We start from the raw sequence: 19,447 nt of genomic DNA, 5'->3' as shown, positions 1-19,447 counted from the left end.
GTCCACTCCTCCCCTCTCCTGATTGGCCGCCGGGGCAGCGCCGCGCCCAGCGATTGGCCCAAGGTGCGGTAGCTTGCCCGGTGATTGGCGGACGGCGGCGGAAGGAGCTGGCCACTGGGGGGCGGGGCAAGATGGCGGCTGTGCTGGAGGTGGAGGTTGGCGGCCCCGTTGAGCGTGAGGTGGAGGAGGTGCGGAGGTCGGGGACAGCGGGGGCCCGGCCGGGGGAAACCGGGAAGGGCAGGGGAGTCGGGGGCGGGCTGTGGGGCGAGGAGCTGCAGTGACGTGGGGTCTCCGTGGAGCGAAGCCGCAGCGGACGCGGGCCCTGGGGGACGCGGGGTCTGGAGGAACGGGGTAGGGATGTGCGCTGAGGAGTTCTGAGGGTCCCTGGAATGAGGCGGCGGCGACTCTGGGTCACTCTGAGCTTGTGGGGCTTTGGGACAAAGAGGTGTGGGGAGAGTTAGGGCTGGGGGAGATCCTTGGTGTAGGAGGACGTTGAGGGTCCTGAGGCAGGATGGCTCTGGGAGCTTCGGAGAGCTCGTGGGGCAGGGAACAGTGGGGGTCCTGTGGGCAAGAGTGCAGGGATGGAGGCTCAGCTGTTCTTCCCATGTTGGCTCTCAAATGTTCCTAGGGATGAAAAATTACAAAGCTGAAAAAAAAAATCTGTTTGGAAAGATGGAATTAGAAGCAAGGTGGGTGCGTGTGCCACAGTGTGCGTGCCGCGTTCCAGCGCTGCTGCCCCCGGCTTTGCAGTGGCTCTTCACTGTCCCCTGTGCTTCATGCTTGGGAGTTTTTCTCCCAAGGAATCAAGGAAAATCAGGTTCCATCCTGTCTGCACTTCGGGAGCAGCAGCACAGGGGGCGTAAGTCATTTAGCTGATACAGTCAGGTATTTTTTTGTGCTTTTCCTCAAGAATTGGTGGTGTGGCTTAAACGTTTTTAGATGCTGATGGTTGTTTTGGAGAAGATTCCTGGGAGGGCCAAACTGTGGAGATTCCCTGGTGTATGGCTGAACTGTGGGAGATTGTCCCTCCTCTCTGTGCCCTGTGTTGCTGCTGGAGAGTGGGTGCAGTGGGGTAATGGGAGAATTAAACCACAGATCCGTCACTCTTGAGTTGCTACTGGTTATATTTTAAGATCCTCATTGGTGACTTTGTATGTAAAAGTGTGGAAGATCCAAATCTCTGATCCTCAGAAGTGAAATTCCCATTTTTCATTCCATCAGGGATGACAGAGAGGGCATCACAAGGAGGCAGCAAATGAGGAGGTGAATATAGGATTTTGCTTATCCCTGTGATTCCACAAATTGTTGGTACAAAACCCATCTGCTTGTGTTTACCTGAGATGTTGGCAGCTCTTTGGGCAGAGGTCATGATGGGGACCTGAAAGCAATTTAACATTCCACTGGAATAAAGCTCAGTGTCCTGTGGCTCTGGCTCTGGCCTGTGGGGAAGCAAAGGTTTTATTTCCAATTATCCAAATGTTTGATCAGCTGGGATATTTCTGCTCCCTGCTCCTTGTTCCTGCTATGTCTTACGAGCAGAAAAAACGCAGGATTGAGATTCCAAAATCTCTTCAGGATTTCACTTGAGAGTGTGCCTCTTCCCAACCTGCCTTGGCTGGACTTACAGCGCTGTGGAGATTTATCTTCCCCTTGTTTCAGGTTATTCCTGGTAGATGCTGGGAGACAAAGACTGAGGTTGCAGCTATGGGAAAGGTAATATGAGGACTGTAGGTTGCCCTGGAGCTTTGAACTGAAGTCAGCAGCTGCTTATTCTCCATCCTCAAGGCATTCTTCTTGCCTCCTTTGGAGATTTAGAGCATAAGGAGATTACAGCCAGCTCACAGCAGTGTGTATGTTTTCCTGGAGATCCTCCCAGCTCTCTGGGCTGTGGTGTTATCCATATCAACAGCCTTTGTGTTTTCCTAGAGGGAGTTATTCCTTGATTTCCCAGTCGTGGGAATCACAGGTTTGTGGAGGCTTTGGAGCATCAGCCCCTGCAGAAAACCGGGGACTAGCATGAGATTCTTCCGAAGGCCATGGTGCCATGTCTGAGGAGAGGATTAGACTTTAGTCCTAGATATCCAGTTTCTCTTTGTCATTACCCAGAGGAGGCTGGGGTTTTTGAGAGGATCATGAGTTACATGATCTGTCCCTCCTGAGGAGGCAGAGAGCAGAATTGTTTTTAATTCCTTTCTTTTAACAAAAAGTTTGTCTAAGAGCTGTAGTTGGTTGCACACTGGGTCTGTCCTGTGTTGGTGTGGCAGCTGGAGGAGGCTGAAACAAAAGTGGGCTAGTGCTCAACTCTTGGTGGAGCTGATCTTCAGCTGCTTGTCAAACTCCTGTTGGTCAAGGAAGATGTAGGAGTAGAGGTTCTTTTACCTAGCTGTTGGTGTTAGAAAGAGACTCAAAAACCCCAAAAGACCCAAAACCTGCATGTTAAGATAAGATAGCCCCAAACTAGAAGTGGAATGAATGCTTGCTAGCAAGACCAGGTGCTTCCTTCACCATTGCTGTGCATTTTTAGCTCCAACTCAAACCTTCTGTGCTAAGAGTGTGCAGATCAAGGAGGGGTTAACTGGAAGGTCTGACTCTGGGTGGCTGCTCTGCCAAGTCCTGTCTGACAGTCATCAGATCCCTCCCAACGTCCCTTCTGTCATATCCTGGCTCCCCCTCTAATGAAGTTATTTCAGGAGCTTTGAGCTCTGGGGAATCTGGTGAAGTTCAGTCCTTGTAACTGAGAGAAAACTATGTCCGGGCCATGGATCCCTGGTTGGCTTGGAAGCACAGCTCGGAAGAAGCCCTCTCTGTGCAACGCCAGCAGGATTTCCACAGAGTTTGGGGCTGTGGCGGCTTGAGTTCATTTGCTGGAAGAATTTGGAGATTCAGGGAAGATGCCAAAGGCAAGAGGTTGAGAAGTGTCTCAGTCTCTAAGATGGGAGCAACCTTGTGGATGGAGTGGCTGCTGTTGTGGTACAGAGGAATGAGCTGAGCCACTGTATAGGAATAAAAATATTTGCTGTGGTTGGAAGGTGATTGCCAAACATCTTCATCCAGCAGGGATGGGGGAAGAGCCTGGTTGGAGTGGGGGTCTCTTGGGGGGAGGCAGCAGGAGCACCTGGGTGACTCCCAGAGCTTGCAGAGGGATTGACCTGTGCTGGAGCCAACAAGTGCTTGGGGTTTCTCAGGTGTTCCTGTGTGCAGTAACTAGAGAACATTTTAAAATCTCCTTTTTTCCTGTTTATTTGGAGCAGTTCTTGCTCCAAATTGTATCGCAACTACTGAACTTATGGATCTGGACGTGGCTGCTTTAGTAGCAGAGGTACTCAGGGAATTTGGTTGATACAAGTACCCTTCTCAGTGTCAAGTTGTCACCACCTTCCCTCAGCTTCTGACACAAGCCAACGCTCTCCAAGGATTTTCTTAACCTCTAGATTTTACATCTATGTCCTGAAGTGTTTCTTCAGGACCTAATTCTCAAGGGCAGAATTTCTCGCAGGTGTTGCTCTGGGGTGAAGCTCAGCAGGTGTTCCACATCAGGCAGGAGGATTGCTGCGCCTGTTTTTCCCTACCTCCTCACCCTGGGGTATAATTAGGTGCCACAGAGGAAGTGAGGCAGCTGTGCATCCTCAGCTGAGCCTGGCTGTGATCAGAACTGCTGCATGGGAGACACCTGTGGGCTGGTGGTAGACACCAGGCAGGTGAGGTGACTGCTGTAGCAGCCTGGGGAGAGCCCTGCTGTAAAGGTTGAAGCCAAGCCTATGGCTCCATACCCAGTGGGGTGAGGTGGAGCTTGTTCCTGTGTACACATCTCCAGTGTGTGCAGGAAGGAATGATAACAGTCCGTGCTATGGCTTGTTTCCAACCTCCATCTCCAACACCTCAGCAATGCTGGAGTGTGTCCAGCACTGTGAGGATTTGTTAACCCCACATGTATGTTCCCAGCCCAGACGAGAGCTGCTCTTGGTTTAATCTGAGTTTGTATCTCACCAAGAAAAGGTGAAGAAGCTGCAGAAAGAGCTGTGGGATTCCCTCCCCAGTGCCATTGGTCAGGGTGTGGTGAGTGGTCAGGGTATGGCTCCCCCCCAGTGAGCCCACATGGGGACATGACCGGTGCTGAAGGCTCCTCAGCAGTTAGATGAAGATATCAAGGGAAGGTTTTGCCCAGAGAAGCAGTGAATGCCCCATCCCTGGAGGTGTTCAAGGGCAGGTTGGATGGTGCTTGGAGCAACCTGGTCTAGTGGAGGTGTCCCCATGGCAGGAGGGTTGGAGTGAGATGAGCTTTAAGGTCTCTCCAGCCCAAACCATTCTGTGGTTCTGTGATTCTGTATAAAGCTCCAAATGAAAGCTGAAATGCAGTGTTGAAGCTCCCCTTACTCCTCCACTGTCCAAAAGTGAGAATATTCACACTTTTTTGAATCTTGCTGGAGAAGCTGGGATACACGGATCCACTGTCAGTCGTCACTAATAGCAGCTCCCCTTGCTCTTGGTAGCTCCTGCCTGTAATGTTTGGGAGGAATTTCCAGCTGTCTCAGCAAAGCAAGGCCTAAGTCTTCCTTTCTCTATGATTTTAAATCTTTTTGGCACTGGTTTGTTGCTAGTGTGTGACATACTGTTCCTTGTCCTGCAGCCTAGTGGGATTTTGGGCTCCTACTTGTGGTGGGAGCATTGGCTGCACTGGGATCACCATCTGTGCCCTGAGATGCCTGGCTGGGTTGTAAATGTGGGATTTAAGCCAGTTCTCTGGTTCTGGTGGCATGGGATGGTGGACAGAGCCTCAGCTCCAATAAAATATGGGAGTGTAAGTGGCGGAGGAGCAGGGGCAGTTGCTGCTCTTCCTGCTCTGCCTGGGAAGGTGAAGGACAACTCTGGGCTGTGCTGTGGGCATGTCAAGGTTTGTTATTTTAAGCATCTGAATCCAGAGTTTGCCAGTGGCTGATTTAATGGGTTGTTTTTTTCTCCCTAGGTTGATCTTTCACACTTGTCCCCTGAGGAGAGATGGAGGTGAGTGTTTTGGGAGCTGTCTTGGTGCACACAGCTCAAGTGAGCTCCTGCTACTGACCAGAGCTACAAGCAGCAGAGCCTATGTTCACAGTGGGGGAGGAAAGGATCAGCACTTTTTGTTGGGAGGAAGTATGAGCTGTCTTAAAAGGCAATATTAATGTTTTTTTCTTTTAAACTGCTTCTAAATATAGAATCACAGACTAGTTTAAGTTGGAAAAGCCCTCTGAGATCATAGAGTACAACTGTTCCCCCAGCACTGCCAAGACCACTACTAAACCATGTCCCAGGTGCCACATCTACATGTCTGCTAAGTCTCTCCAGGGATGGGGACTCCACCGCTGCCCTGAGCAGCCTGTGCCTCGACTGGACAGCTCTTTCTGTGTAGAATTTTTTCCAATATTCATCCTAAACCTCCTCTGGAACAACCTGGGGCCATTTTCTCTTGTCCTGTTGCTAGTTACCTGGAAGAAGAGCCTTACCCCCATCTGGCCCCACCCTCATGTCAGTGAGTTGTAGAGAGCAAGAAGATCTGCCCCCCCACCCCCTACCCCACCAGCCTTCTTTTGTCCAGGCTGAGATCCCCAGCTCCCTCAGCCACTCCTCACCAGACTTGTGCTCTTGACCCTTCTCCAGCTCTTTTGCCTTTCTCTGGACACCCTCCAGCCCCTCAATGTCTGCCTAATAGTAAGTGGCCTGAAAAATTCCACCTTTTCCCTTAGCCAAACCAATTTAATGCTTGTTGAAAATCACAATGAGATGGGACTCTCAGTATTCCATCAGCACAGATTAGGTGCCAACTTGCTGGAGCAGCTCTATGGAGAAAGGCCTTGGGGTCCGGATGGGGAACAAACTGTCCCTGAGGCAGCAATGCCCTGAGGGCCAAGGAAGCCAATGGGATCCTGGGGTGCGTTGGGAAGTGCATTGCCAGCAGGTCAAGGGAGATGATCCTGCCCCTTTACTCAGCCCTGGTGAGGCACCTCTGGAGTGTTTTGTCCAGTTCTGAGCGCCTCAGGACAAGAGAGACATGGAGCTCCTGGAGCAGGTCCAGCAGAAGCTGTGGAGATGAAGAGTCTGGAGCATCTCGCTTATGAGGAAAGGCTGAGGCAGCTGGGGCTGTTCTGCCTCAAGATGAGATGGCTGAGAAGGCTCCTCATCCACGTCTGTCAGTATCTGCAGGGAGGGGTCAGAGCATGGACCAGGCTCTGCTCGGTGATGCCCGGCAATGGGACAAGAGGCAACGGGCAGAAACTGATGCACAGGAAGTTCCACCTGAATATGAGGAAGAACTTCTTTCCGATGCAGTGACTGAGCACTAAAACAAATTGCTCAGAAAGGGTGTGGAGTCTCCCTCACTGGAGATACTCCAGAACCATCTGGATGCAATCCTGTGCTACAGGGCCAGATGACCCACTGTGGTGCCTTCCAACCTGATTTTGTGATTCTGTATTAGTTTGTAGAGAATGACTTAAAATCAAAAAATTTGGCGTATTTGTTGGGTTTGGATTTTTTTCCCTCTAATTTATTGAACAATATTATCACCTGGAGACCAAGACATAAGGATGTCACAGCTCTTAGTTCCACTTTGTTTTTTGGTCAAGCAGCACAAGCTGGCCAAAGAAACCCCAGGTGTCTAGCAAGTGTCAGTCTGGAAATCACTTGTTCCAGCATGCTCAGGGTAGAGAGAAGCAGTTTGCTGGAGTTTGGGGGTTTTTCCTGATGTCATCTGTTTCCCCACCTCCCCACCCTGACCCTTGCAGCCTTTCCCTTGTTGGACAAGAGGGAGAAAAAGTGTTGGTGTTTCTGAAGCTGGGCTGAGGGCTGGGTCTTGAGAATTAGCACACATGCTGGGTCAAACAGTTGCAATGTGCTCTAGAAAGACCCTGCTTGATCAGGAAGGTTGAAAGAGATGACCCCACTGGTGGTCCCTTCTAATCTTGCCCATTTTGGGATTGTGAGTCATGTGGACCATGCACTCCATGTTCATTAGTCCAGGTACATCAGTGGGAGTTCTCCACCTCCTTCACCTTCAGATGGGCGAGGTGTTGTTCTTGGCTTTCACAGTGTAGAAATGGGCTGGTCCCAGAACAGCCTTTTGTCCCTTCTCTGGACTGTTCACAGCCACAAGTCTTCTTAGAGCTGTTTTCCTATCTGATCTTCCTGGCTCCCTGAGATGTTTGTTGCCCAGCATGCACTCTGTGCCAACATGCTTTTCAGCTGCGTTTTCCTGGTTGTTGCAGGGTGGAGCACGTACGGATGCATGCCAAGCACCGTGGGCACGAGGCAATGCATGCCGAAATGGTCCTCATCCTCATTGCCACGCTTGTGGTGGCACAGCTCCTCCTGGTTCAGTGGAAGCAGCGGCACCCTCGCTCCTACAATGTAAGTTACACCCACAGTCGTTCTGCCTCCGACGCTGGATGCGGGTGTTGAGTGATGCCCTCCTTTTGCTGATGAGAAAAGCGTTCCTGGTTTTCCTGTTGTCTGGTGTTGCCATTCCCTTGTTTTCCCAGCATTCCCTTGTTTCTCCCAGCATGTGGGGGATTCTAGCGAGGGATAAGGATGAACCTGAAGGCCTCAGGTTTGTGTTGGAAGTGATTCCAATAACTCCATGTGACACAGTGTTTTGACATCAGGGATGGACAAGCAGATCCTGGGTGTTGTTGTGAGGGACACTGCATTTTGTGGGTGCTTCCTTGGAAGCAATGGGGGCTTCTTGCTGCTGGCAGCCTGGGTTTGATGGTTCCTGCAGCACTCTGCTGAGCAGACCTGCCAATTGCTGATGCCACCAGCTTTTCTGGATCTGTTAGTTACCTGAACCAACTTCATTCTGACTTCCTTGTTGTAATAATAATGATGATAATAATATTGTAATTAATGTGATTACAATTAATGTGATCACATCTGTGATTCCAGTGTGGGAGCTCAGCTACAGAGCTGTAGATCCTTTCAGGAATAGGCTTTAGCGCAGAGGCAAGCCAAAACCTTGCTTTGACCTGTCTGAGGTGTCTGTGGTTGCAGCATTGGGATCCATGGAAGGCGAAGGTCTATGTAGATGCCTTACAACAACTAGTTGTGTGGATTGTCTCCCATACATTACTCTGGAGATGTTTCCTCTGTGTTCTCCCTCCAGCTGTACACTTTGCTACCAAAAATCACCTGGCTGCTGCCTGTGACTCCCTCACAAAATCACAGAACTGTTTGGGTTGAAAAAGCCCTCTCAGATCATTGAGTCCAGCTCTTCCTCTAGCACTGCCAAGCCCTACGCTAAACCATGTCCCCAAGTGCCACATCTACGCAGCTTTTAAATCCCTCCAGGGATGGTGACTCCATCACTGCCCCAGGCAGCCTCTGCCAGGGTTTCACCACCCTTTCTGGGAAGAAATTTTCCCAATATCCAGCCTTCTCTGGCAAAACTTGAGGCCTTTTCCTAATGTCCTGTCACTTGTTACCTGGGAGCACAGACTGAGCCTGACCTGGCTAAAACCTCCTTTCAGGTAGATGCAGAGAGCCGGAAGGTCCTCCCTGTGCTTTTCTCCAGGCTGAGCCTCCCTAGATCCCTCAGTTGCTCCCTGTCTTACTCATGCCCTCAGCTGAGCTTTGAGCCCTTCTCTACGTGCCACAGGTCAAACCTCCGCAGGTTCCTGGTGCAATTCAGGGCCATTTGATGCAGGCAGGAGAATGGCTGCCACGACTCACAGGGTGTTTTCTGATGTTTGAGGAGCAGAGAACCAGCTCCAAATGCCTTTCCTCTCTTCCTGCAGATGGTGACCCTCTTCCAGATGTGGGTAGTGCCTCTGTATTTCACAATCAAGCTGAACTGGTGGCGGTTCCTGGTGATCTGGGTGCTCTTCTCAGCAGTCACAGCTTTTGTCACCTTCAGGGCAACTCGAAAGCCTCTGGTACAGACAACACCCAGGTTCGTCAGCGTCTTCCAGGGGAAACTCCTCAGCCCCAGGGTAACCATTACAAAGAGCTCTTTCCAGTTTCCCTGCCACAGATAAAAGTGTGTTAAAATTTGCACTCTGGGAGTGTGAGAGCCCTGCACATGTGAAGGGGTGTGAAGCACTTAACTGGCTGCTGGCAGCCAGCCCTGTGTACCTGGTTCATGGGTGGGGGGCGGAAAGGTGGATTCCATGTGGGTTGGTATCCTCACCCAGGGCATTCCCAGCATGCAGCACGCTTCCTTACGGCCTTCAGAGATCATGAGGTTTCTAGTTTGGAAGTCAAGACTGTGAGCAGCCTGTGACAGGTTGAATTAAGAATCTAAAGCTCTTGCCCATGTGTAGGGGTAGGTGAAGTGTCTGCAAAAACACTACAGGTGTGAAAAATAAAAGTCTTCATGTGATTGGCACACTTTCATTCAGGAAAAAATGAAGTCATTAAATTCTATGTTTTAATTCTTTACAGGCTGGTTTATAAATGGTTTCTACTAATATACAAGATCAGCTATGCTACTGGGATCGTGGGGTACATGGCTGTCATGTTTACGCTTTTTGGTCTTAACTTATTATTCAGGTGAGTGAATCTTTCAGGTCCACTCCTGGGGTGATGGGGTGGAACACACCTTTGGCTATTACTCTGGAAAGACTATTTACTTGGCAATCTGATTTATGGGGCCAAAGAGACTATTGGGGTGTCCTTTTGCTCCTGGGAGGATCACAGGTGAGGTACTGGTACCTGAACTGGCCCAGGTTGCTGGAGAGCCCTCCTTCCAGCTCACTTGTTGGCAGCTCCCCCAGCTCTGTGGTGTCCAGCCTTGGGGCAGCAGTGGCATTTTTTTGATGAAGAGGTACCTGCAAGAAGCAGCCAGCCTACGGGTGGTGGCAGAGGACTAGCTCAAACCAGCTTCATGTTTAGAGAAGTTGTCTACTTTTCTGGGAAAACGCATTCTCTGGAATAAGGTAAGAGTGGCTTTGCCCTCAAAAAGACCTCTTGATGGCTTTTCCGTTGTAGAATCAAACCAGAAGATGCGATGGACTTTGGCATCTCCCTCCTCTTCTATGGTCTTTACTACGGAGTGCTGGAACGGGACTTTGCTGAGATGTGTGCGGATTACATGGCCTCAACCATTGGGGTGAGTTCACAATGGAGTGTCCCCCAGGCCAGAGTTGTGCTTCGTACTGGGGGCCTGAAACATGTTGGTCTCAGCAGCAGCTTTGACTTCTCTCAGATGGGAATTCCCCCCTCAAGGAAGGGTCCCTGGGTCTAAAGTAACAAGAGTTGCTCTGAGATCCTTCTTGAAGAAGAAGGCCTCTGCAGGGTTCTGTCATCCCCAGAAGGACAAGAAGTTCAAGTGTGACGGTGGTGAGACACTGGCACGGATTGCCCAGGGCAGCTGTGGCTGCCCATCCCTGGAACTATTCCAGGCCAGATGGGATGGGGTTTGGAACAACCTGGTCTAGTGGAAGGTATCCGTGCCTTCCTGTGGAAAGGGTTTAGGGACAGCAAGTTGAACATGGGTCAGTAGTGTGTCCTGGCAGCTAAAAGGGGCCAGCTGTGTCCTGGGGTGCATCAGGCACAGCATCACTCTCTGGCCCGGGGAGCTGGTTATCCAGCAACAAGACACAAGGAAATGGAGTGAAGCTGCATTAGGGGAGGTGCAGGTTGGATATGGGGTATAGGTTCTTCACCCAGATGGAACAGGCTCCCCAGGGACATGATCATGTCACCAAGTCTTCCAGAGTTCAAGGAGTCTCTTGGTCATATGGTTTAGTTTTAGGTAGTGCTGTGGAGCAGGGAGTTTGACTCAGTGATCTCGAGGGTTCCCTTGCAGCTGGAGTGTGTGGGACCTGGTTTTGTGCCTCTGCCCTCCATATTGTGTCAGGCTTGAGACATCAGGCTTGGAAATGGAGGGGAGTGGCTGCTCTGCACTTTGCTGGATGAGTGTCAGGGCCCTGTGGGGCTGGAAGTGGGCACTGTATCTGACTGGCAGCCCAAGGTTGTCATTCTGTGTCAAAGCTGTGACCTCCAGCTAGTCCTGCTCTCTTTCCTAGTCTTTGCCCTGGGTGCACAGCCCTGGCAGGCAGCTAGCAACCCACCTGGCTGTCAGAGAGCAAAGATGGGTGCCCCCTCAGCATGGGGATAGGGTTCATGGGGCTGTGGTGTAATGGGCCAGTGCATCACTGAGCAGCTGTCCTGTTGTAGTTGTTTCCCACAGCCGGACCTGTAACAAGGTTTTTAAGCCCTAAAGGCCAAGGCTGGTGTCCTGGGGCACTGACCCCAGCCCTTAGAGCTTAGCTGTGCCACCGCGGGTACGGGACATGTGCCCTGCCGCTGTCACCACTCTCCCTCTGCTCTGCCCTCGCTCAGTTCTACAGCGCCTCAGGGATGCCCACCAAGCACCTCTCTGACAGCGTCTGTGCCGTCTGTGGCCAGCAGATCTTCGTGGATGTCAATGAGGAAGGGATCATTGAGAACACCTACCGTCTCTCCTGCAACCATGTGTATCCTTCTCTGCAGGTGCTAGCCCCCACCTCACAGGCCCCATGCTGGGGTGGACAGCAGGGAGCTCCTGCCCCATGGCTTCTCCTGCACTGGGACAAGAAATGCCTGTTCTGGGACTCAGGGCCGTCTGGCTGAATTTGTGTGTGATCTGTGCCTGTGTCATCACTTACTTGGCATGGGAAGAGATGTCCCTGAAATTACTTTGTTGCCACTCTCAAGTGGTTTTTTCCTCTTCCTTCTCCCCGGCTACCTCTGCTCAGCCATGGAGCTGCACCTCACTTTTTACCCCTTTTGACAAATCCACTGTGACCCATCTGCCTGGCAGTGCTCCAGCAGATGTTCCAGGGGAAGTGGTGGTGTGAGGTCGGGACATGAGGCATCCCTGCTCCATGTCACACTGGCCCCAATGCAGTGGGTCCTGTCTGAGGATCCATAAGGAAGAATTGTGGGGAAACACTGCTGGCTCCCGTGGTCCAGCACTGCCGGTCACTGCCTGCTCTGGCCACAGCCCAGCAGTTTCCTCCTTCTCCAGAACTCCTCCAGGGTTTCCAGGACCCTGGAGTTACTCAGCCCTTCCCGTCAGCTGATTGATGTGAAATGGGTTTTGAAACTGGAAGTCCTGGTTGTTGCTCAGCACCAGCTGGGATGGCAGGTCAGGGTTTTTCCCCCATGCTGATTTAGCATTGAGATGGGATGTCCTCTGGCACTGTGTGCGTTACTGCCTGTGAGGTGGTTTCCAAACAGGGCCTGAGCAAAGGTCACGCTGGCAAAACTCGGGGCCTAAATTTAACTCTTGGGGACTGTTTGTGAGATTTATGGCTGGCCCTGTGCAAGGGCCTAGGAGTGCAGCAGCTTGGGGTAGTGTGGCTGCCAGAGGAGCTGGTCGGTGCTCGTGGTGGTCCTCAGGGATGAGGGCTGGCTGGGCACTACTGGATCAATGGCTCCAGGGCTAAGGGAGTGACTCTCCTGTTGCTGCTCCCTGGCTTTCTTCCATGGTTTGAGTGGCAGAGATGTTCTGGGGAAAGTTTGTTTGCTCAGTGACACGTGTATACATGGCAGAGTCAGCTGCAGCCACCTCATGTTTTCCTGTAACTTCTCCGGGCTGTGCTCAGGTTGTGCAAATCCTTCTGACAGAGCATAGAAGGCACCTGTAAGTCAGACCCTATGAGAAATCCTTAAATGTTAATCCCGAAGAAGCCTTTGAAGTAGGCTTCCAAAATGCACGCAGTTCACAGAGCTCTCCCAGGCTGTCCAAACCTTTCCAGTGCTTGGGCACCATCACTGCAGGGTTTCAGTCTCCCTGGTGCTCATGTATTGGCCAGGGCCTTCATGCTGCCACCCTGGCCCCATCCTGCTGCCCCATGAGCCCCTTCTGCCATCCCTGGAAGCTGCTGCATCTTTTACGAAAGGGTTGTGGTTGTGCAATGCACCATCCCTGCATGGTGGGATGTTTTTGTGGCATTGGGGGGACTTCCTTAGGCTTGGTGGTTTTTTCCATGCTGAGTTGTGTATCCCCCTCTTCTTCCAGTTCCCCTTAACGTGCCACTCCCCAGGTTTCATGAGTTCTGCATCCGGGGCTGGTGCATTGTTGGGAAGAAGCAGACGTGTCCATACTGCAAAGAGAAGGTGGATCTCAAAAGGATGTTCAGTAATCCGTATCCTTTCTCCTCCTGGGAGCCAGCACTTTGGGAAGGGAAGCAGTGGGAAGAGCACACCAGGGGTGAGGGGCTTGCCTCTCCTGCTGCCCTGGGTAACATGTGGCAGTGGCAAAGACCTTGCAAAACCCAAGGCAAGCCTGACCACAGCTGTCCTTTCATGAGCACCCATGTCTGTCCTTCCCTGGGTGCTTGTCCATCCCTCCCTGGGCACCTGTGTTCTCTGTCCCTGCTTTGGGTGGCTTCTGGGTGGGCCATGCTCCTCTCACCCATTTCCCCATGGCTCTTTAACTCCTTCTTGCCCAGCTGGGAGAGGCCTCACGTCATGTACGGGCAGCTGCTGGACTGGCTGCGCTACTTGGTGGCCTGGCAGCCGGTGATCATCGGACTGGTCCAGGGAATCAACTACATCCTGGGGCTGGAGTAAGGGCAGGCGGTGGGGAGCTGCGGAGCCACGAGAGGACATTGCCACCGGGGATGCTGGCTTTGCTCCGTCACCTCTCAGGACCTTGGCCACCACTGAGGACAGCAACATTGGGGGACCTCCTGCCGGGGCTAGGGGAGGATTTTTTTAAAAAGCAATTATTTTAATGAGCATATTTAAAACTTTGTATTGCAGCCAAAAAGAGACACTTGTCCCCTTTCCCTGCCCCTCTTCGGCCCTTTGCAGTGCCCTGCTGGGTGCTGGGCTGAGCTTTGGGCTGGGGGATGTTCTCCAGCTCCCTCCTGCCACTCTGCTGTGGGAGGCCATGGGGAGAAGGCTTTGCCGGCTCCCACACTGGCACCCCGGAGCAGCCTTGCTGGCAGCGAGGATGGGATATGGGGGCTGCAGAGGAGAGGCTGGAGCCCAATGCCCTTAAAGAGGAAATGGAAGGTTGCCTGGCTACCCCTGGCTGCCAGGTCCATTCTGGGCGCTGTGGGTGTGCCAGGAGGAACCAAGCCGCTCTCCGGCATGGTGATGGTGGGCTCTGTCTTGGGAACCCTTTTATATGCTCCCACATTTTTAGTGTTCCTTCCTGGAGGCCAGCAGTGTCCCCTGTCTGCTCGGGGGTGTCAGCCATGGCACGGAGTGGAGCCAGTGCTGTTCCTCTCTGTGCCCTTTTGGGTGACGGTACGTCAAGAGCAGCTCAAGAGTGGGTGCCCCTGCCCTGGGCGCAGGTCCGCCCTTACTGGGTATTGCTCTTCTTGGCACTGGAATAAAAGGGATGGAGTGAAGGTTGGGCTGGTGCTGCCATTTCCCTGCCCCAGTGTTGCCCCATTACATCCTCCTGGCCATGCTGATAGAAGCCATGCCACAGTCCTGCTGGTGCAAGGGGCCTTGGGCTCATTTTTTAGCAGTGGGTGGGGGCAGTCCAGGGCCAGTGGTGGTATTTTGGTATGTGGAGACTTGAGTCGTATTCCCTGAGGGCACTGGGGTCTGGTGGAGGGCTACAAAGCAGCTCCTGGCTCAGGGGATTTGGGAAGTGGCCACAGAGGTGGCATGACTGTGGGTGCCATGTGGGCTGTGTTCCTGCCTGGGGAACCCCAGCACCCTGCTGCATCCTTTGGGTTTTCTTTTGGGTGAAACCACATTGCAGTGTTGTACCAAACACTGAAATAAGAGCCCTGGAAACAGATGCAGCCCTGGGTTTTTCTTGATCGTCTTCTCTGCTGCCTGGCAAGGCCATGGTTCCTCCTTTCATCTCTCCCAGGGACAGGGTATCACGTGGATGGTGACCAAGCACCCGTCTGTATTTCTTGCCCACCTCTTTCACCCTGTAAGGTTGTGGAGCTCGGCCAGTTGGTGTTGGTAGGAGCAAAGGTTACCGGGTGCTGCCATGGGAGCTTCCTCTGGCTTGTCACTGCCCACTGGACAGCTGTGGTTGCTGTGGGGAGGATGCAGCCACTGGCCTCATTGCAGCAGGAGGCCAGGGAAGTATTGCACTTGGCAGGTCTCCAAGATAACATGTCTGTTCCTGCCACCTTGCTGCCCTGTTGGGAACAGGGATAGCAAAACTCACTGGGAATTTAGGGACTTTTTTCCAGGCCTTGCCAGGGCTTTTGGCTCACGTGGCTGCTTCTGCCCTATGGCTGTGCCTGCATTGGCTCCCAGCTTTGGCCATGCTGGGTGCAGGGGCTGGCCCCTGGTTTTGTAGCCAGTGGGTTGTTGAAACCACGTCTGCTGCCAAAGGGCTGGCTCTGGGGGGTGGGGGACTGTTGTGGGACAGGGGAGAGAGCCAGTCCCCTGCTCAGGCTTCCTGCAACCAAGAACTAAAGTCCTGGGGATTTCTCTCCGCTATGCTTAGGTGTTATCACGAGCTGGAACACCCAGGGGCCAGCACCCAGGCTCTCCCAGCCAGTGTCATACTCAGTCTTCCAGGGCCTTCACCCACCTTCCTGCTGTGAAGACCCTGCCTTGCCCTGATCCCAAAGCATTGGGGAGCAAACCAGCATGTTCAGAATCATGTGACACAGCCAGCACCACATTTGCTGGACATTGGGGGACCCAGCTGGGCTCCACTCCTACATCCCTAGGGATCCCATGGATGCTCCCCAGGGGCGGGGGCAGATGTGGGGTGGGGGGGCTGATGGGATACCGGTCATGGGACTGCCTGAGGGATGTGTACCTCCAGGTGCAGGGGACACAGAGCACAGGGGGCATGGAGTGATGGGGACACCAGGCACGTTCTGGGAGCTTGGGGACGTGGTGGCACGGGGCCCCATCGACACACATAAGCTTCCAAGTGCGGGTCCCGGTGTGGTGGCGTCGCGCCACGTCGCCTGGGCCGGGGCTGAGGGCGGCTCCCGGTGAGTCACGGCGCTGCCTCTTGCCCCTCCCTGGGCTGCCTCATAAAGCGCCGTGGTCCCGAGCGCCGGCGTCCCATGGCTAAGCCACGGTCTCTCCGTACGGACCAGGACGGTGACGAGGCAGCCGTGGAGGGCACCAGCCGCGACTTAAGGGAACCTGGGAGGAGGATGCTGGGGGGTACGGGACCACCTCAGACTCGGGAGGTGCTGGGCAGACACGAGGGTGCAGGATCCTCTACTTGGGGGTTAGTACTGGGGAGAGGATGCTGGGACCATGGCCAGCTGAGCTGGGACGATGCTGCCAGAACAGGACCATCCCAGGCTCAGGGAATGCTGGGGGAACTTCCCCAAGTTCATGAGGAGCATCCCTGTGTGCTCAGCACTGAGCTCCATCTCTGCCCGCAGGGCCCCTGGGACGCCCTGCCTGGATCCTCCTGCTCTGCTGGGGCCTTGCTGCTTGCTGCTCAGGTAAGTGGGGGTTACTGGGGGGCCAGGGAGGTTAAGTTAACCCTGGGCTCTATGCCCCTGAGGAGGCCTGTGCAGGGGTCTGGGGATCAGCAGTGTCCCCATCCCTTTATGGGGTCCTGCCCCCCTCACCCACCACAAAAATGTGGACTCTCAGGAGTTTGGTCTTGACCTCCCACCTCACCCCACGCTGCTCTCCCAGGTGCCATGGCCTTGCAGCCGCCCAGCATCACTATCCTGCGGATGCCAGTAGAACCTCCCCGCCTAGGTGAGACACCCTCGGGGCCATGGCAGAGCCTAAGGGTGGGGAGGCTGTGGTGGGGTTCAGCTCCTGTGCCAGCCTCCAGCAGACACAAGGTGCACCTTCCAGCCACAGCCAAGACTTCAGGGTACTGATGAGGTGGGGGGATATTCCCCTTGGGGGGGGGGGGCTGTACTTGTGCCTGGGGGGCACTGGGGACCCTTGCAGCCCCCTGGCCTTCACACCCCCTCTGGCTGCAGGCGAGAGCTTGACTGTGTCATGTGAGGCATCAAGTGGGCTTCCGGAGCTGACACTGCTCTACTGGCTGGAGAATGGCTCCTTCGTGGAGAGCCTGCACCCAGACGGGACTGTGCGTGAGGGGACAGTGCAGTGAGTATGGGGACAGGAGGCCTGGGGGGCAGTGACAGGGAGTAGCCCCGGCTGGGGCAGGGACTCTGGGTCTGCCAGCCTCGAGTGGACACTGATTGGTCCCCGCTGGGTCCACAGAGAGGAACTGCAGGGCTCGGGGTTGGCTCTGCACCGTGACCTGCACTTCAGCTCCTTCGACACCCAATACCAGCACACCAACTTCACCTGCGTGGTGCTCAGTCCCCTCGGTGTCGACACCAGGGAGGTACGATGGCCGTCCCCAGCACCAGCCCCTGTCACTGTCGAGAGTGGGGCACTGGGCTGAGACCGGGGAGCAACTTGTGCTGGGTGAGCACCCTGCAGTGCGTCTCCCTGCTCTGACTGCTCCACACCACCATGTGGGCATGTGACACCTCCAGGGAAGCCCATCTGTGTGACCTGCTTTGGGGACTGCATGGCCCCACATGTGCTAGCACCACTGTGAGTGGGACTCCTACTGCCCCAAGCCAAGTCAGGAGTGCTGCCTGGGCTGACACCAGCCCTGCCCGTAGCTGGCTCTGGGAACCCAGATTAAAGTACATCGAGGCTGCCCGGTGTCACCTGCATCCTGGGGATGGTGCTGCCCATGGGTTTAGAGGGCACCTGTGGGATGAAGAGGGAGGGAGAGGAGGTAGCTCTGGTGCCTTTGATGAGCAGGATCCGTTCGTGACCCCCTTCCTGCCTGGTGAATGGCTGGAGAGCCACAGTCAGTTCCAATTCTGCCCAAGGAATACTTGTCACCTTGGCTGTGCCCTGCCCTGGAGGAGAGGGTAGATGGGGAAGTCCTGAGGTGCAGGGACCCCAGGAGATGGGCCCATCACATCCCTCTCTGCACCTGGGGAGTTGGGGCTGTTCTGCAGCATGGCATTGCTGAGTCCCATCTGCTGCCCATGGGGCCACCCCCTAACCATCCACTGCTCGCAGAGCCCCTGCTCTTGGGTGCCAGGTCTCTTCTTACTCCCTCAGGTGCTCATGGGGGCTGCAACCCCCCTGGGCTGTGGGACAGGCTGGGGAACATATTCTGAACCCCTTCAGCAACCCCTGGGCTATGGGCATCACACTTGAGGGTGCTCAGAATGTGGGAGGGATAGGGATGGGGGATGGAGAAGCCCCCAGATGCAGCCCCCATGAGCTGCCCTCAGCCCAGGGAGCCACAGGAGTCCCCTGGGGACACCCCAGTCCCACAGTGACTCTTAGGAGCCAGGGGATGGTGAGCAGCAGAGCAGCCACCTGGACAGGGACCTGCCCAAAGCAGCTCTGCTGCACCCCCTAGCCCAGTTAATGCCAGCCTCCATCCCTGGGACAGCCTCTCACAGATCCCACACTCAGCTGCATCCTGACATCCCACTGCTACTCAGCAAAGGCCTCTGCCAGACTAAGCCAATGTCCTGGGGGCAGTGGCACTATGACCAGGCTGAGCTGGGCACAAATACCTGCCACGTAGGTATACCTGCAGTGGGTATCTCTGTATCCTGTCCTGCTGTCCCTGTGATGCTGGTGGCTCCACCCCTGACCCCTTTTCCTTGCTGCAGTGTGGTGGCAGCAGCGCACTCCTCACTGCACAGCATGGCTCCCAGCCCTGCCATGCTGTGCCATCTCGCACCATGCTGCATCATGCTGTGCCACACTGTGTCACACTTTGTCGCCCACGGACTCCACTGCAAGTTCCGTGTCAGAGTGGCTCAGAGATGTGCAAGGCTGTGTGCCCATGGTGGCACCCGCCCCCCCCATTGCCCGCCCCACAACCAAGATAAAGACCTCCCTGTCCTGGCAGAGCTGGTGGGACAGGGCCATTCCCTGCCACATGTGCCTGTGCCCTGGCAGCAGGAGGAACTGTCCAGTGGGGACATCACCTCTCACAAGGTCATAGTTTTAGATGCTGATCACAGTTGGAAACAGAGCTGGAGGAGGGGGAGAAGGGTCAGTGAGGTCAGTGACCTCAAACATCTGGAAAAGTGGGATGAGGACCTCCTTGTCCTGATAGAAGAAGTCCTTGGTAGGGACACTGGAGCAGGTCATGCCATCATGAAGACAGCATCCCAATTGAAGGGCAGGGTGCCTGCTTCCAGAGAGAGGCGGAGGTGGAGCAGCTGACATGGGTGGGTTGGTAGCACTGGGATGCTCCCGTGGACAGAGTAGCAGCTAAGAAGATGGGGGCCATGTCCAACACCATCTTCTTGATGAGGTGGAGGTCTTGCTGGTGTGAGGGGCTGCCAGTGGCCAGGGTCCTGGCCAGCAGATGCTCCATGGTGGGCAAAGCCACCCTGAGGGAAACCTCCAGATGCTGCCATGCTGTGGACAGGGAAGCAGCTGGTTGCTCCTCAAGTATTTGGGGAGGTGTGGCAGCAGGAGCAAGGTCAGCTCAGGGAGGGTGGTGGGGCCTGGGAGGGGCTGTGGAGAGGCACAGGGCAGGCTCGGGGAAAGCACGCCCAGCTGCATCACAAGC

General features: G+C 54.4%; 2 protein-coding genes across 6 annotated transcripts; both read left to right on the top strand.

The window, feature by feature from the left end:
* Positions 1-58: 58 nt before the first annotated feature.
* Positions 59-14,716, top strand: RNF121 (ring finger protein 121). Of its 5 annotated transcripts, none has more exons than XM_085073782.1 (9): positions 60-188; positions 4,964-5,001; positions 7,239-7,380; positions 8,763-8,917; positions 9,409-9,516; positions 9,955-10,075; positions 11,311-11,444; positions 12,999-13,097; positions 13,393-14,716. In XM_085073782.1, the coding sequence occupies exons 1-9, from the start codon at positions 132-134 to the stop codon at positions 13,478-13,480; spliced, it is 942 nt and encodes a 313-aa protein (XP_084929908.1). In that variant the 5' UTR covers positions 60-131; the 3' UTR covers positions 13,481-14,716. The 5 variants fall into 5 exon arrangements, with proteins under 5 accessions (XP_084929892.1, XP_084929908.1, XP_084929885.1 ...); XM_085073759.1 differs by having other exon boundaries at positions 11,311-11,460; positions 12,974-13,100; positions 13,407-14,716; XM_085073750.1 differs by having other exon boundaries at positions 61-188; positions 12,999-13,100; positions 13,407-14,716.
* A 969-nt stretch (positions 14,717-15,685) lies between these two features.
* Positions 15,686-17,551, top strand: IL18BP (interleukin 18 binding protein). The gene is made up of 5 exons (XM_085073816.1): positions 15,686-16,065; positions 16,293-16,355; positions 16,555-16,620; positions 16,854-16,983; positions 17,101-17,551. Exons 1-5 carry the CDS (start codon positions 15,963-15,965, stop codon positions 17,285-17,287), a joined length of 549 nt encoding a protein of 182 aa, XP_084929942.1. The 5' UTR covers positions 15,686-15,962; the 3' UTR covers positions 17,288-17,551.
* The last annotated feature ends 1,896 nt before the right edge of the window (positions 17,552-19,447 follow it).

Source organism: Lichenostomus cassidix, chromosome 1 (genome assembly GCF_008360975.1).
Source record: "Lichenostomus cassidix isolate B80296 chromosome 1, HeHo_3.0, whole genome shotgun sequence".
NCBI lineage: Eukaryota > Metazoa > Chordata > Aves > Passeriformes > Meliphagidae > Lichenostomus > Lichenostomus cassidix.
The sequence above is the reverse complement of the archived record's forward strand: the minus strand, read 5'-3'. Positions and strand labels throughout refer to the sequence as shown.